The sequence below is a fragment of the Hyla sarda genome, chromosome 1, assembly GCF_029499605.1.
Source record: "Hyla sarda isolate aHylSar1 chromosome 1, aHylSar1.hap1, whole genome shotgun sequence".
Classification (NCBI taxonomy): domain Eukaryota; kingdom Metazoa; phylum Chordata; class Amphibia; order Anura; family Hylidae; genus Hyla; species Hyla sarda.
In genome coordinates this window covers 559,112,429-559,130,491 of record NC_079189.1, presented here as the reverse complement: position 1 = coordinate 559,130,491, position 18,063 = coordinate 559,112,429, and the positions used below count along the sequence as shown (strand labels likewise).

General features: G+C 43.7%; 2 protein-coding genes across 4 annotated transcripts in view; one reads left to right on the top strand and one right to left on the bottom strand.

The window, feature by feature from the left end:
- MTREX (Mtr4 exosome RNA helicase) overlaps positions 1 to 4,398 on the bottom strand; it is a 94,355-nt gene extending 89,957 nt beyond the window's left edge. The window contains exon 1 of the mRNA XM_056542470.1: positions 4,154 to 4,398. Coding sequence (XP_056398445.1) covers positions 4,154 to 4,254 — 101 coding nt within the window. The 5' untranslated portion in view covers positions 4,255 to 4,398. The remainder of the gene's footprint in view (positions 1 to 4,153) is intronic.
- The window catches only part of DHX29 (DExH-box helicase 29), a 48,642-nt gene continuing 34,618 nt past the window's right edge, over positions 4,040 to 18,063 (top strand). Inside the window, exons 1-7 of one of the 3 annotated variants that reach the window (XM_056542449.1) lie at positions 4,040 to 4,121; positions 7,695 to 7,902; positions 9,192 to 9,265; positions 12,570 to 12,683; positions 14,207 to 14,336; positions 14,766 to 14,896; positions 15,634 to 15,762. In XM_056542449.1, coding sequence (XP_056398424.1) covers positions 7,719 to 7,902; positions 9,192 to 9,265; positions 12,570 to 12,683; positions 14,207 to 14,336; positions 14,766 to 14,896; positions 15,634 to 15,762 — 762 coding nt within the window. In that variant the 5' untranslated portion in view covers positions 4,040 to 4,121; positions 7,695 to 7,718. Of the gene's footprint in view, positions 4,122 to 4,510; positions 4,662 to 7,694; positions 7,903 to 9,191; positions 9,266 to 12,569; positions 12,684 to 14,206; positions 14,337 to 14,765; positions 14,897 to 15,633; positions 15,763 to 18,063 lie in introns of those variants that run through there. The other 2 variants (XM_056542458.1, XM_056542440.1) reach the window with 2 other exon arrangements.

Below are 18,063 nucleotides of genomic sequence, written 5' to 3'. Positions count from 1 at the left end.
GTTTCCTGCAACCTTTACTCTCTGTTCACACAAAGCGTTTGCAGCCTTTTGCTGTGTGTACTAAGACTCCTTGTCTGTCCACTTCACTGTTGGGTCACTCACAGCACCTGGCTGTGCGCTTCTCGCAAGGACCCCTGCCTCCCCCTTTACAGCCACATTGCTGTATTCTGGGGAGAGCCCAGACTATTCTGTTTCATTTCCTTATATGCAGGCTTCCCACACTTCTGCAGGCCTCAATTAGGCACCTGATGAGCATCTCTGCTAGCTCACATAGGATAAAGGACTAGGAAAAACACCCTTTCTTTGCCCTCAAACCTGCCTCCATGCCACAATATGTATACAGCTAGACATCAGGATATGGTCAGTTGCCAGTTGTATAATGCACCCTGCTCATGATGCCACTGTGACCCAGACCTGTGCACATTGCTTTATACATTGGGTTATGTGCAGAGCATTGCACCCTAGTGCCATCTACAGACACTGGGGTGCCATGCTCTGCAAAGAAAATTTTTTTTTTTTTTAAATGTGTATAGCTGTGTACTACAAAAACACACTGCTATACACATCGGGGTATGTGCAGGGCATTGCACCCTAGTGTCTGTAGCACTACAGAGTCTGTACTACAGGCACTGGGGTGCAATGCTCTGCACATACCCACCAATATGTATAAGAGTGTACAAACTAATCTAATGATATAATATGTATGTGTGTATATATATATATATATATATATATATATATATATATATATATATATACACACACACACACACACACACACACATATACACACACACACAGGGAACACTAAGATAACACATCCTAGATCTGAATGAATGAACTAATCGTATGAAATACTTTCGTCTTTACATAGTTGAATGTGCTGACAACAAAATCACACAAAAATTAATCAATGGAAATCAAATTTATCAACCCATGGAGGTCTGGATATGGAGTCACACTCAAAGTCAAAGTGGAAAACCGCACTACAGGCTGATCCAACTTTGATGTAATGTCCTTAAAACAAGTCAAAATGAGGCTCAGTAGTGTGTGTGGCCTCTACATGCCGGTATGACCTCCCTACAACGCCTGGGCATGCTCCTGATGAGGTGGTGGATGGTCTCCTGAGGGATGTCCTCCCAGACCTGGACTAAAGCATCCGAGGAGCGAGACATGATGTCCCAGTTGTGCTCAAGATTCAGGTCTGGGGAACAGCCAGGCCAGTCCATAGCATCAATGTCTTCCTCTTGCAGGAACTGCTGACACACTACAGCCACATGAGGTCTAGCATTGTCTTGCATAAGGAGGAACCCAGGACCAACCGCACCAGCATATGGTCTCACAAGGGGTCTGAGGATCTCATCTCGGTACCTAATGGCAGTCAGGCTACCTCTGGCAAGCACATGGAGGGCTGTGCGGCCCCCACAAAGACATGCCCCCCACACCATTACTGACCCACCGCCAAACCAGTCATGCTGGAGGATGTTGCAGGCAGCAGAACGTTCTCCACGGCATCTCCAGACTGTCACATCTGTCACATATGCTCAGTGTGAACCTGCTTTCAACAGTTAAGAGCACAGGGCGCCATTGGCAAATTTGCCAGTCTTGGTGTTCTCTGGCAAATGCCAAATGTCCTGCACGGTGTTGGGCTGTAAGCACAACCTCCATCTGTGGACGTCAAGCCCTCATACCACCCTCATGGAGTGTGTTTCTGACTGTTTGAATGGACACATGCACATTTGTTGTCTGCTGGAGGTCATTTTGCAGGGCTCTGGCAGTGCTCCTCCTTGCACAAAGGTGGAGGTAGCGGTCCTGCTGCTGGGTTGTTGCCCTCCTAAGGCCTCCTACATGTCTCCTCATATACTGGCCTGTCTCCTGGTACCGCCTCCATGCCCTGGACACTACGCTGACAGGCACAGCAAACCTTCTTGCCACAGCTCGCATTGATGTGCCATCCTGGATGAGCTGCACTACCTGAGCAACTTGTGTGGGTTGTAGACTTTGCAGGACGTTTGGCATTTGTCAGAACAAGATTGGCAAATTCCCCACTGGCGCCCTGTGCTCTTCACCGATGAAAGCAGGTTCACACTGAGCATGTGACAGACGTGACAGAGTCTGGAGATGCCATGGAACATCCTGCTGCCTGCAACATCCTCCAGCATGAACAGTTTGGCAGTGGGTCAGTAATGGTGTGGGGTGGCATTTCTTTGGGGGGGGGGGGGGGGGGGGGGGGCCGCACAGCCCTCCATGTGCTTGCCAAAAGGTATCCTGACTGCCATTAGGTACCAAGATGAGATCCTCAAACCCCTTGTGAGACCATATGCTGGTGCGGTTGGTCCTGGGTTCCTCCTAATGCAAAACAATGCTAGACCTCATGTGTCTGGAGTGTGTCAGCAGTTCCTGCAAGATGAAGACATTGATGCTATGGACTGGCTCGCCCGTTCCCCAGACCTGAATCTGATTGAGCCCATCTGGGACATAATGTCTCGCTCCTCGGATGCTTTAGTCCAGGTCTGGGAGGACATCCCTCAGGAGACCATCCGCCACCTCATCAGGAGCATGCCCAGGCATTGTAGCGAGGTCATACCGGCACGTGGAGGCCACACACGCTACCGAGCCTCATTTTGACTTGTTTTAACTCCTTACCTTTTAAAAATCCTAACCCTTTCAATTTTCTACCTAAAAATCCATATTATGGCTTATTTTTTGCACCACCAATTCTACTTTGCAGTGACAGTCATTTTACCGAAAATTCCACAGTGAAACGGAGAAAAAAAATCATTGTGCGACAAAAGAAAAATAAAAAAACACCATTTTGTAACTTTCAGGGGCTTCCGTTTCTATGCAACGCATTTTTCGGAAAAAATTACATTCTGTAGGTCCATACAGTTAAAATGATACCCTACTTTATATAGGTTTGATTTTGCCGTACTTCTGGAAAAAAAATCAACTACATGCAGGAAAATGTATACATTTAAAAAAAAGTCCTCTTCTGACCCCTATAACTTTATTTTTCTGCATATGGGGATCTATGAGGGCTCATTTTAGCACCGTGATCTGAAGTTTTTATCGGTACCATTTTTGTTTTGATCTGACTTTTTTATTGCTTTTTATTCATTTTTTAATGTTATAAAAAGTGACCAAAAATACACTACTTTGGAGTTCGGAATTTTTTTACATGTACGCCATTGACCGTGCGGTTTAAATAACAATATATATTTATAGTTTGGACATTTACGCACGTGACGATACCATATAAGTTTATTCTTATTTACATAGTTTTTTTTTTTATGGGAAAAGGGAAGTGATTCTGACTTATTAGGGAAGGGGTTAAATCACCTTTAACACTTTTTTTTTTAGCAATGTTATAGCTCCCATAGGGGAGTCTATAACACTGCACACACTGATTTCCTACACTGATCACTGTAATGCATTAACATGGCATTGATCAGTGTTTTCGGCGCTCGACTGCTCCTGCCTGGATTTCAGGCATGGAGCAGTTATTCGGCAATCGGACATGCAGGTAGGGATCCTCCTGGTGTCCTGCAAGCTGTTCGGGACACCGCGATTTCAACGCAGCGGTCCCGAACAGCTCTACTTAGCTACCGGGATGCTTTCGGTTTCACTTCAGACATGGCGGTCAACTTTGATCACTTTGTCTGAAGGGTTAATACTGGGCATCACCGCGATCGGTGATGTCCGGTATTAGCCGCGGGTTTCGGGTGTTGATGGCCGCGCTATATTGCGGTAGCCGGCGCAGGGCGTAAATATACGTCCTGCATCGTTAAGGACATTACATCAACATTGGATCAGCCTGTAGTGCGGTTTCCCACTTTGATTTTGAAAGTGACTCCACATCCAGACCTCCATGGGTTGATAAATTTGATTTCCATTGATAAGTCTGTTGACAGCACATTAAACTATATGGAAAGTATGTGATGTATGTAATGTGATGTGATGTGATGCAATCTGATGCACACTGTAACCAATCACGGTTCAGTTTTCACTTTACCAAAAAGGTGATTGGTTGCTATGGGCAACAGCAGGCAGACTGATACATGTGAGCCATAGGATAAACAGGAATTCATCATTCACTGACGGCAGCAGAGGTTTTGGTAATGGTAAATATAAGGGGTCTTTCTCAGGCACTCACCCGCTTTTGGCCGCAGGCCCGGGTGGCGCAGCGTTCTTGGCCGCAGCCGGCGTCTCCTCCTCGAACACACTAAACAGCTCATCCCCGAAGGCGTCCGCCATCTCCCCGCCGACCAACCAACTGACAAATCCACCAAATTCCTGATTCCGGTCCGCGCTTCAACGTAACGGGTGGCAGCGTGTACTGAAGGCCGCACACTGATTACATCACCCGCAGGCTATGGTCTCACACATATGACGTCAGCAGCCGGCGCGTGTCAAGCGGATACACTTCCAAGTGTCTCCTGCAGATGGGAGGAGATCTTCTGCTGCCGCCATTTTTTCGTAGCCGAAACTGCATTGTAAACCTTTGGAGTCGGACTATGATAAAATGGCCGCCTTTATTGCAGACAGGAAGTAAACGTGTGCAGTCTACGCGTAGTAAGGGAAACCATCGTGACGTCAGCGGCGCCGGGTGTTCGGGTGTGCTGTCGTGACGTCACGGGTGTGATGGGGACGATATGTGAATGGTGAGTGAAGTTTCCACTGTGTAAGGCTGCTGCAGGGTGACAGATGTGTGTAGACACATGGCTGCCTCACCAGAGCTGATGTTATTACAGTCAGCCATGCATTTCTATAGGGAATATCTGATATTACTGCCCATCGCTCGTGTACATTGTCCCTGATACCCTGTAGTCACGTGTTAGGCTCCCTTTCTGTTCTCTATACTCCTATTTCTTCGTTCTGCTCTGGGTCACAAGCATTACATCATGGGTTCGGCAGCAGAGGATCTATCACTGGTGGCCACCATAACATTAGTATTAGTGATCATTAGTAATCCAGTTAGTTCAGTATTTCCCAACCAGGGTGCCTTCAGCTGTTGCAAAACTACAACTCCCAGTATGCCCGGACAGCCAACGGCTGTCCGGGCATGCTGGGAGTTGTAGTTTTGCAACAGCTGGAGGCACCCTGGTTGGGAAACACTAGATCCTAGCAAGTATTAAAAAAAAGGAAAACGTTGTTCAGCTCACCACTCGCTACAGACGTCAATGAATAGGATTGCGGCTCTCATGCGGCGTTGCAGGTGGACTTGGAGCACGGACAGTGCGGGCCGTATCCCGGAAAGTGCAGAACAAACAATAGAAGTCAGGGGTTGTGCTCTCAAAAATAGGTAAAACATAGCTTTTACTTCACATGGACAAAAAAAGAAAACAAAAACCACTTTAAAAACAAACTCCGACGCGTTTCGAACTTACTAAGAGTTCTTAGTCATGGCAGGCCATGACTAAGAACTCTTAGTAAGTTCGAAACGTGTCAGCGTTTGTTTTTAATGTACCTATAGGTTTTTGTTTTCTTTTTTTGTCCATGTTTTTTTTATCCATGTGAAGTAAAAGTTATGTTTTACCTATTTTTGTGAGCTGGAGCCCCGTCTTCTATTGTTTGTTCTGCGCTAGATCCTAGCACCTGTGTTACTCACATATGGCTGAACTACACCATGTGTATATAGATGTGTCGTGGGCTGTAAAATTATCAGCAACTTTCCACAAGGGGTTATTGAGGTATTCCTTGCCCACAGTATAGGGGATAACTAGCTGATTGGTGGGGGTCTTTATGCTGGGACCCCTGCCGACTCACAAGAATGAAAGTTAGATGTCCCCCCTAGTGAATGATGTGGCAGCCACTACACTGACTATTTATGGGAATTCTAAGTAAAGTGCTTGGCAGTGAAGTCCCATAGACGGTTAAAGAGGTACTCCGGTAAAAAGAAAATGTTTATTAAATCAACTGGTGCCAGTAAATTATACAAATCTGTAAATTACTTCTATTCAAATATCTGAAGCCTTCCGGTACTTGTCAGCTGCTGTATGTCCTAGAAGGAGGCATGTAGTCTTTCCAGTCTGACCACAGTGCTCCCTGCTGCCTCCTCTGTCCGTGTCAGGAACTGTCCAGAACAGGAGCAAATTCACATAGCAAACCTATCCTGCTCTAAATAGTTCCTGACACCGACAAAGGTGGCAGCAGAGATCACTGTGGTCAGACTGGAAAAAAAAAAACAACACAAATTGCTCTGGTGCATTTTTTTTCCACCAGAGTATCCCTTTAAAGGGCTATTTTCATCTTCGCTTGTAATCCCCTATTCTTAAGAAATATAGAAAGGTAAGAAATAAATAAAAATAATCTACTTATGTTCACTCACTTGTATCTGGTTGTCATAGGACTAGAATCAAAGGCAACAAAAATCTTCTGTTTGTGTAAAAGCGGATAAAAACCACATGCTAGTGGTAACAGCAGATAAAAAGCATGCAACAGAACATGGAGTGAAGTAGCATGGACGGGTTTTACAGTCATGTGACTTTTTGTCTAAGCATCTTGCAATAGGACACTTGTTGAACAGCACATAAATGGAAAGAAAGGAAGGAAGTCCAGCATCCAATCCAGTATGATAAAATATAACACAAGACAAAAGAAATATGTGACATGTTTCAGCTCTTTTTCATAAAATGATATGGAAATGAAAGCTGCTGTTCAAAATGTGTCATATGATGCATTATAATCCTTCCCATCTCTGAGTGGAGATGGCAATGGAGTCTGATAAGTTTTAAATGAGTTATTTTTCTATAAAGAGGTACATTACAAAGTTTCTTTTCACAGCTTTTACTATTGAATTGTAGGTAGAATGTTGGACAGCGGTCATGCTTTAAAACTGTTTAAGGGTATGATCACACGAACGGGATCTGCTGCATATTTTGTGCAGCTAATTTTGATAACCATTAACTTCAATGGGCAGCAAAATCAGCTGCAAAAAATATGCAGCAGAACCTGTACGTGTGACCCTAAACGACACCAGGCTAGTGTCAACCGTGTGTATCAAAGTGAAAAGTCCTTATAATATCTAGTGCTACCCTAGGCTTGTGGGAACCAAGGCCCAGATATATCAAAATGTGTGAGAGAAAAAATAGAGGGATTTTCCCATAACAACCAATCACAGCTCAGCTAATGAGCTGTGGTAAAGGGAAAGCTGAGCTGTGATTGGCTGCTGTGGGAAAATCCCTCTTTTTTGTTTTTTTTTTGTTTCTCTCACACAGTTTGATAAATCTGGGCCCAAGTCTTTAAAGGAGTACTCCGGCGCGCACTTTTTTCCTTTTATCCCGTCCGGAATGCAAAATAAAAGTGTGCTCCATGCTGGGAGTAGTAGTACTACCTAAAAAATATGAAAAAAAAGTGAAAAACACACACACACTACATTTTTATTGTCGGCTACATTTTTAATGCCCTGCCCGCCCACATAAATTGATCCTTGTTTAAAAATTAATTAAAATGTTGAATTTCGTTAAATACATTTTTTCCATCATTTCTGCATCCTTTTTTTTTTTTTTTGGTACCCAACAAAACAAAAAAAAACAAAACGCCAAAGGGGCCAAAAATGCCATTTCCACTCAAATGCAAAAAACATCAGACACAAGAATTTGCACTGGCCTTTTTTCTGGAGTAGCCTAAGGCTTCCCAAATCCCTGTCAACCAGTTTAAATGCCGTAATGTTTTTTTATATGCTTTTTTTGTAGATACCTACCTGCTAATTTAAAAGAATGGGTGGTAAAAATAAGAAGAATCGGCACAGCAATGCTCCGACCATCCAGGGAGCAATTTCAGCTACAAACCGACAGAGGGCAGCGGCAGAAAACAGAGCTGGCGGGGATGACGCACCAAAGAGAGAGGCTGGCAAGTCAGCATGTGTGCCATCTGTAAGCAAGGAAGCACGGAGCAAACAAGGTAACAAGGAGATATTTCAGTCTTATTTACATATGGGATGACGAACTTTGTCACTTTCGGAAGGAGATGAAAAATTCACTTATCCAAATTTCTTGGTCTGACACCTTCTTTGAATACTTTTGATTTTGTACTATAGTTATACCTGTCTTTGGGAATGCTGGGAGACTACCAGTACAGCTGCTAGTACAGGAGTTTTTTACCTAACCATCTCAAACATCTAATATTATAACTCTTGGACAGTCCCTTTACACCATTGTTTCCCAACCAGGGTGCCTCCAGGTGTTGCATAACTACAACTCCCAGCATGCCTGGACAGCCTTTGGCTGTCCAGGCATGCTGGGTGTTGTAGTTTTGCAACATCTGGAGGTACACTGGTTGGGAAACACTGCTCTACACAGTGTATCATCCCCTGCTCCCATGTTCTCCTCAACCTGTCTTTTGTGCTGCAGTCGTGGACATATTAGCTTTCTGATATACAGATGTCATTTTTAAATAGTTTTTTTTTAAAGGGGTAATCCCAGGATCCCCTAGATAAGGCGATATCTAGGTGATTGGTGGGGCTGAGCTGCCACTCCATTCGGGGGCCAATTGTCCTCTGTTCTTGGAAACGGTGAGTGTCCGAGTGGCCGCACTCTCCACCAATCAGCTAGTTATTAGAGATGAGCGAACTTACAGTAAATTCGATTCGTCGCTAACTTCTCGGTTCGGCAGTTGATGACTTTTCCTGCATAAATTAGTTCAGCTTTCAGGTGCTCCCGTGGGCTGGAAAAGGTGGATACAGTCCTAGGAGACTCTTTCCTAGGACTGTATCCACCTTTTCCAGCCCACCGGAGCACCGGAAAGCTGAACTAATTTATGCAGGAAAAGTCAGCAACCGCCGAGCTGAGAAGTTCGTGACGAATCGAATTTACTGTAAGTTCGCTCATCTCTACTAGTTATCCTCTATCCTGTTGGTAGGCTTTTTCTTTTTTTTTTTTTTTTTTTTTCTTTTTTTTTATTAATCCCTGAAATACTTTAACAAAAGATGGCAAGTGATTTTATTTTAGGGGGAATTGCCCTGTAGAAGCTCTGTAGACTGAGTATGGCAAAGGGCATCAGTCATTGGTATCCTAAGGGAATATTCTGCTGCCCTTATTCATCCTTTATCAAGACTATTTCACATGGTGACACCAATACTATCCTACTATTTTTGGCTAAAGGAAACCACATTCTGGGTCATCTCTTTATTCGGTTTATATTCTGTTCAAAAACATTATTTCTTGATGACTTTGGATTTCTTTTTTGGTTAGGTCCAAAGACTTACAGTTTTGCTTCATCTGCTGATCCTGGGGCTTCTGTTAATAATGACAGGTCTATACTAAAGGTAAGAGCATGTCATTACATTCCCCCAGCTTTCGCTTACCATTTTCATGGGGAATTGTCTATGATGCATCTCTTTGATATAAGGCATTCTTTACACAGTGCAGTTGCTACTTGTAGAGCTGGGTGGTATGAGCAAAACCGCGTATCACAGTATTTTTGTAAGTGATGGCGGTTCCACGGTATTTAACGGTATCCCCCCCATGTGTCCTGGGCGCCGCTTTTCCCCAACCCCCCCAATGAATTATCAGCTGCGCTGTCCCAATATCTGTCCCCACATCATGTCATCCACAGGCGCTCCTCTGCTCATCCTCCTATGAGTTGCGGGCCGCCGGCGCTAGAAATCTGTACAGTACTGTACTACAAATAACGTTTCCCGGGATGCAAAAATAAACAAAATAAACTAGAACTAACCTGCCTACGTTCCCCCATTGCTCTTTTACCGTCTTCACTGTCCTGTGCTGCGGTCCTCTTGCTGTTTCCTTGGGACGGGAATGTCACAAAGCCGGCAGCCTATCATCGGCCAGAGTGGGACATTGCTGCGGCCGGTGATAGGCTGAGCGCACTGTCATGTATGAAGCCGGCCTGCTCCTTACATGACAGTGGGCTCAGCCTATCAGCGGCCAAGGCGGGACAACGCTGCGGCCGGTGATAGGCTGACGCTCTGTGACTTTCCCATCCCCAGGACCGCAGCGGAGGGATCGTGAGACCGGTAACGGGGAACGTCGGAAGGTGAGTTAAAGTTTATTTTGTTTATTTTTGCAGCTCGGGCAACGTTATTTGTAGTACAGTACAGATTTCTAGCGCTGGTGGCCCACAACTCATAGGAAGATGATTAGAGGAGCGCTTGCGGGTGCCATGATGTGGGGACAGCGCAGCTGATAATTCATTGGGGGGCGGAAGAAAAGCAGAACAGCGGGTCACATGATTAGTTCCCCGATATGGGGACATTGCGCTGCGTCGGATAATTCACTCATTCGAGGGGGGGAGGGGCCCAACTGGTATTGCAGTATGTGCAAAATTCATATTGTACAGGAAAAAATTTCGGTATTCGGTATGAACCAGTATTGCCCAGCACTAGCTACTTGTATGTATTTTATTAGCCAATACTAGAACACTGAAAAAATAAAATATCATACTGAGGAGAAAGGTGGCAGCAGGAGCGAGCACTTACTGGATGACACACAGTGGCACGCATGTTCGATTAGCTGAAGGGCACATGCGCTGGGACCTGTGTGTCAAGCGGTCCCAGCGATGATATACAGGGGGTGGCGGCGGCGGGGCATCGCGTACCCCACGCCTATCCGACCGTCAGTGGCTTTGATCAAAAGCATTTTTTTGTGGTCATGAAAGCCTGCAAATATTAGGTAAAACCATTGCTATACCCACCACCTGCACACAGTACAAAGGTTGTATGCAGGTTATTGCACCCAGATTTCATGACAGCTGCGCTTTAAAATACTTTTGATAGTTCTGGGATAGATCATTAAAAATACCCAGGAGAAGCATTTAGCTGAGTGCTTCACTTTCTGGCTAGTTGCTTTCCCCATCTCACTGTAAAAGACAACCCTTCCTATGCAATGAGGTGGCGAGAGCGCAAGTCGGGGAGTGAAATGATCGGTGGGATTCCTAACAACCAAACCGATTAAAACTTTTGACATATCTGTGTTTTTAAAAGTTACATTTTAAAAGTTTTAAAAGTGACAGAGTTTGTCCATAGTGGAGAACACTAAGATTTGTAACAAGATCGATGTTCCTGGAGGGATAGGCCAAATAGCAGTAGAGAGGGTACTTATTGGTGTATAAGGAGAGGTATTAGCAGTAGAGAGGGGAGGGAAGTGCTCGTGCATCTCTACAGAGCACTAGTGAGACCTCACTTGGAGTATTGTGTGCAGTACTGGAGGCCGTATCTCCAGAAGGACATAGATACTTTGGAAAGAGATCAGAGAAGATCTACTAAACTAGTGGATTTTAGGATAAAACCTCGAAAAGTTAAAGGACCTTAACATGTATAGAAGATAGACGAGATAGAGGGGTTATAATAGAAATATTTAAAGGGGTACTCCAGTGGAAAGCTTTTTGTCATTTAAAAAAATTTTTTTTTTAAATCAACTGGTGCCAGAAAGTTAAACAGATTTGTAAATTACTTCTATAAAAAAAATCTTAACCTTCCAGTACTTATTAGCTGCTGAATACTACAGAGGAAAATCTTTTCTTTTTGAAACATAGTGCTCTCTGCTGACATAACAAGCACAGTAGTTTCTGCTGACATAACAAACACAGTGCTCTCTGCTGACCTTTCTGTCCATTTTGGGAACTGTCCAGAGCAGCATATGTTTGCTAAGGGGATTTTTTCCTACTATGGACAGGGATGTCAGCAGAGAGCACTGTGCTTGTGATGTCAGCAGAGAGCACTGTGTTTGTTATGTCAGCAGAGAGCACTGCGCTTATGTCAGCAGAGAGCTCTGTTCCAAAAAGAAATGAATTTTCTCTGTAGTATTCAGCAGCTAATAAGTACTGGAAGGATTAAGATTTTTTAATAGAAGTAATTTACAACTCTGTTTAACTTTCTGGCACCAGTTGATTTAAAAAAAAAAGAAAGTTTTCCACCGGAGTACCCCTTTTAATACATTTAAATACATGAAGGGAATCAAAACAGAAAAGGAGGAGAGGAGATTTAAAAGAAAGAAAAACTACCACAAGAGGACATCGTTTTATATTAGAACTATTATGCAGTAAATTACTTTACTGAGAGAGTAGTGGATGCATGGAATAGCCTTTCAGCAAAAGTGATAGCTGCAAATACAGTGAAGGAGTTTAAGCATGTAGGGGACAGGTATAAGGCTATCCTTAATATAGGATAGGGGCGGGGACTATTCATAGTATTCAGATTATTGGGCAGATTAGATGGGCCGAATTGTTTTTATCTTCCGACTCATTCTATGTTAACACCTTTAGGATACAGGGAATGCAGACCAATGCGAACGCCAGTACTTCCCAACCAGGCTGCCTCCAGCTGTTGCAAAACTACAACTCCCAGCATGCCCAGACAGCCAAAGGCTGTCTGGGCATGCTGAGAGTTGTAGTTTTGCAACAGTGTGGAAAGACAAATTTGTAACTAGATTTTCAGCTCTTACCAGATTGCAGATATTACTCGATCTTACATTTCACCTGTATAAGGTTGTTTATATATATATATATATATATATATTTTTTTTTTTTTTTTTTTGCTGCCTTTTTTGTTTTTGTAAAAACAAAAGGTAACCCCCAGTTTGTGGCATCAGTCTAATATTCTCTTCTTCCAATAGGTGGTGATTGAAAACAAACTAGAGAAAAAGATCATCTCTCTAATAAATGAGCATAAAAAACTCAACTATGATAAGGGCCCGGTGTCTGGAAGGCTCACTTCTAAGAAGTTACAGGTCTGCAGTTATACTTTTATATATTATTTTGAAAATAATTTTCGAACCTACATGATTTTGCTTCATTAACATTAACCCCCCAAGGACCAGGCCATTTTTCATTTTTCTATTCGGTTTTTCCTCCTCCCCTTCAAAAAATAATAACACTTTCAATTTTCCACTTTGCGCCACGAATTGTACTTTTAATGACATCAATTATTTCATTACAAAATCTATGGTGAAACCAAAAAATAAAAAAATAAAATTATTTGTAACTTTTGGGGGCTTCCGTTTCTACGAAGTGCACTTTTCAGTAAAAATCATTTTGAAATATTCTGTAGGTCCATATGATTACAAGGATACCCAAATTATATTGGTTTTATTTTATTTTACTACTTAAAAATTATAACTACATGCATTAAAATCAGTATGCTTAAAATTGCCCTCTTCTGACTATTATAACTTTTTTATTTTTCTGCATACAAGGCTATATGAGGGCTAATTTTTTGCACTGTGGTCTGCAGTTGAAGTGTGGTCTGTATATGAAGTGACCAAAATGTGGAATTTTAGATTTTTTTTTTATCGACTGTGAAACTTAACGTAATATTTAAATAGTTTGTACTTAACGCATGCAGCAATACCTCATATTTTTTTTTTTTTTACATGATTTCATAAAAAAAAAAATAGGAGAAGAGGGGTGATTCAAACTTTTATTAGGGATGTTGGAAATTTACTTTCATTAACTTTTACACTGAACAATACTGTGCTTTGGCTCAGGATTGATTAGTGTGATCAGCGCTCTGCTGCTCTAGGCTGCAGAGGCTGGCTGGAGCATCAGAGCACCTATCGGATGGCGAGGGGGCAGGAAAGGGCCCTCCCTCCATCCACTCAGTTGATTGATGTCCGGCATTAACCGTGGGTCCTGGCTCCTGATAGCAACCGGACCCACCAACAAACTTGTCACCTCATGTCAAAGATCTTTCTAAGAATCTGAAAAAAAGAATTGTTGCTCTTCATAAAGATGGCCTAGGCTATAAGAACATTTAAAGGGGTACTCCAATGTAAACCAAATGTTTTCAAATCAACTGGTGCCAGAAAGTTAAACAGACTTGTAAATCACTTCTATTTAAATTCTTAATCCTTCCAGTTTTTATCAGCTGCTGTATGCTCCAGAGGAAGTTGTGTAGTTCTTTCCAGTCTGACCACAGTGCCCCCTGCTGACACCTCTGTCCATGTCAGGAAATATCCAGAGTAGAAGAAAATCCCCATAGCAAACCTCCCCTGCTCTGGACAGTTCCTGACAAAACCAGAGGTGGTCAGACTGAAAAGAACGACACAACTTCCACTGGAGCATACAGCAGCAGATAAGTACTGGAAGGGTTAAGTTTTTTTAAATAGAAGTAATTTACAAATCTGTTTAGCTTTCTGGCACCAGTTGATTTGAAAAAAAAAATTTCCCACCAGAGTACCCCTTTAATCTAATGTAATTGTCTTTAAAAGAAAACTCCAAATGAAGTATGAGGTCTTCTTCATTTTTTTCCTAGGATTTATATATGGCTTTACAGGAGTTTAATTTCAAGCCAGAGCATATTGAAGATGCAATGTCAAACTCTGTGCTGTACGGCGGAGATCTACATTCTGCACTGGACTGGCTTTGCTTGAACCTACAGGACGGTATGAAAAATATTTTAATATAAATGAATGCGAAATCTGGTTACAATGTTCCAACCATATGGTTGTGCAAGTTAAAACAAGAGGAGTAAGAATGGAATAACATGACTATAGTCCCACTGCATTTGTGGGATTTTCCCACAACAACCAATCACAGCTCAGCTTTCACTTTACCAGAGCTCGTTAGCTGAGCTGTGATTGGTCTCTGTGGGAAAATCAATCAATTTTTTCTCTCACACAGTTAGATAAATCTGGGCCTATATTTCTTGCGATAAAATTAGATAGTTCAGGAAAAGCATTTCCAAAGGAATTTTTTTTGCTGCTTTCTCTAAGTGGAACTTTTCTTGTTTTTACAAGAAAGATGTAGAACTAACATGGCTGGAAAACGTGGAATGCGTCTTTAATCTATGGTAATAAAGTTTCCTCCCACAGATGCGTTGCCGGATGGCTTCAGTCAGCAGTTTGTGGAGGAAGAGAATAAAGCTAGAGAGAAGTTTCGTCCAACATCGCAGCAGCCGGTTCGTGACAGTGTTGCCGATAAATCAGCTGATGCACCCGTAAAAGTAAGTGCCATTTCTGTAAGCTCCATTCAGATGAAATCGGCCTTGTGTGTATTCACCTGTCCACAGGTTGATAGAAAGTGATTTAAGGTGTACCTGCTAGTAAAACTACCGGTAATTCTGTATCAGTTGGGGGCCTGCGAGCAAGCAGGTAGAGAAGTGTCTTACATTATGAGACTGTCCTGGTCATGTGACACAGAGCCTGGAGAGAACACTGAACTTTTCCCAGCCCGTTCTCGTGATCCATTGGGGTGTGAGCACTCTCCAACCATCTGACATATCAAATGTTGGTTTTGTTTCATGATAGTGCCCATAGGTGTACTTTGATGTTCTTTTTAACATTCTATATATGTTTTGCACTGTATAATGTACTCCATAGCCCTGTTTCCCTTTACATATGATTTGCAGAAGTACAGCAATCCATAGGCACTGCTGGGAAGAATCATCCATATTTAATCCCCATAGACCTCAATGGATGGCTTGTGTGCACCTCTTATTGATGCTTACAAGGTCAGGATATTATTCAGTCCCACCTGCAGTACTTGTGCACAGCTTACATTCTGCTAGTTAGGTGTGAAAGGGACTAGGGCACATGGGCTCTGACTCCTAAAATACATTCTCATATTACCTTATAAATAAAGGTTAAGTGTAAATATGAAAAACACTTTTTAGTGTCAATATCTTTAATAATAATTTCACTAAAAAGTGCAGATAATGTATGACAGAATTTTTTTGTGTAGCAGACCAGTACTAAGAAGGATGAGGAATTGAGCATGAAAGAATGGATTCTACGCTATGCTGAGCAAGGAAGCGACGAGGAGGAAGAGGTGGACCCTAAAAAGGACCCAGAGAGTGAGAAGTTTGACCCTGTAAGTTATGCAACCGAAACATCATGGGGACAGGAACTTGTAGATTAGTCAAAGCATTTCTGTCTTTAAAAACAACTTTTGAAAGGTCCATCAGACATGTATAAAGTTGTTGCTTGCATCGGGTCTTACTGCTTAGACCTGCTGCAATTGTGTTGTTTTTAATGACACTTTAAGGGTTTACTCAAGTATCAGCCACATGAGAAAGTCTAAGGCTCGATTTATATGACTATTTGTGCCTCCGAGGCAGGAATGAGTTGGCCAAATTTAAAATATTAGCTGACGAATTACCTGTTTTTGGATCAGCATGGATTACCAGATTTTGAGATTCAGATGACGTATCAGTGCCTCAGAGGCAGAAATCTTTGTGAATGCTGCCTCTGCTGATTTATGGCTAGAGCAATGCTGACCTTTAAATTGATCATAAACAGCTTAGAAATTCACTCAGGAGAAGAGAGATGGGACCGATCACTGCGGCTTTAGGGTACGTTCCCACCTGGCGTATTTGCTGCTGCGTATTTTATTTTCCCATTGAAGTCAATGGGTAGGAAAATATGCAGCAGCAAATACGCAGCAAAATACGCCAGGTGGGAATGCACCCTTACTGTCAAGCTTCACACTTGATAAAACACAGCAGCCTGCATAGGCTGAAACAGGCTGTAGAAGAGAAATTGAGCAAACTTGATATTAAAGGCCTATGGAGTACCGTATATACTCGAGTATAAGCCGACCCGAGTATAAGCCGAGACCCCTAATTTCAACCCAAAATCCCAGGAAAAGTTATTGACTTGAGTATAAGCCTAGGGTGGGAAATACATCATCCCCCCCTGTCATCATCCCAGACCCGTCATTAACATCTTCATCATCATCCAGACCCTCATCATCATCACCTGTCATCATCCCCTTGTCATCATCCCACACATCCCCCCTTCATCATCCCCTTGTCATCATCCCACACATCCCCCCTTCATCATCCCCTTGTCATCATCCCCACCCCCCTTCATCATCCCCTTGTCATCATCCCACACCCCCCCCTTCATCATCCTCTTCTCGAGTATATACTCGAGTATAAGCCGACCCGAGTATAAGCCGAGACCCCTAATTTCAACCCAAAATCCCAGGAAAAGTTATTGACTTGAGTATAAGCCTAGGGTGGGAAATAGATCATCCCCCCCTGTCATCATCCAGACCCCCGTCATTAACATCCTCATCATCATCCCCTTGTCATCATCCCACACATCCCCCCTTCATCATCCCCTTATCATCCCGCACATCCCCCCTTCATCATCCCCTTATCATCCCACACATCCCCCCTTCATCATCCCCTTATCATCCCACACATCCCCCCTTCATCATCCCCTTGTCATCATTCGCCCTCAGTGGTCTTCAACCTGCGGACCTCCAGAGGTTTCAAAACTACAACTCCCAGCAAGCCCGGGCAGCCATCGGCTGTCCGGGCTTGCTGGGAGTTGTAGTTTTGAAACCTCCGGAGGTCCGCAGGTTGAAGACCACTGCGGCCTTCGACATCATCCAGCCCCCTCTCACCCCCTTTAGTTCTGAGTACTCACCTCCGCTCGGCGCTGGTCCGGTCCTGCAGGGCTGTCCGGTGAGGAGGTGGTCCGGTGGGATAGTGGTTCCGGGCTGCTATCTTCACCGGGGGCGCCTCTTATCCACGCTTCCGGCCCGAAATAGAGGCGTTGCCTTGACAATGACGCAGAAGTACGTTGGCAATGAACGCACCTCTGCGTCGTTGTCAAGGCAACGTGACTATTCTGAGGCCGGGCCCGAAGCGCTTAGAAGAGGCCTCCCCGGTGAAGATAGCAGCCCGGAACCACTATCCCACCGGACCACCTCCTCACCGGACAGTCCTGCAGCACCGGACCAGCGCCGAGCGGAGGTGAGTAGTCAGAACTAAAGGGGGGTGAGAGGGGGCTGGATGATGTCGAAGGCCGCAGTGGTCTTCAACCTGCGGACCTCCGGAGGTTTCAAAACTACAACTCCCAGCAAGCCCGGACAGCCGATGGCTGGCCGGGCTTGCTGGGAGTTGTAGTTTTGAAACCTCTGGAGGTCCGCAGGTTAAAGACCACTGCGGGTGGGGGAGTTCACTCGAGTATAAGCCGAGGGGGGTGTTTTCAGCACGAAAAATCGTGCTGAAAAACTCGGCTTATACTCGAGTATATACGGTAAATGCTTTGAGTACCATAATAAGCACAAAGCAATCTCGCATGCCCTAGATTAAATGGGTTGTCCAGTCATATTGACATTTAGTACGGTGATGTCAAAATAATAAACACCTTGATCCCT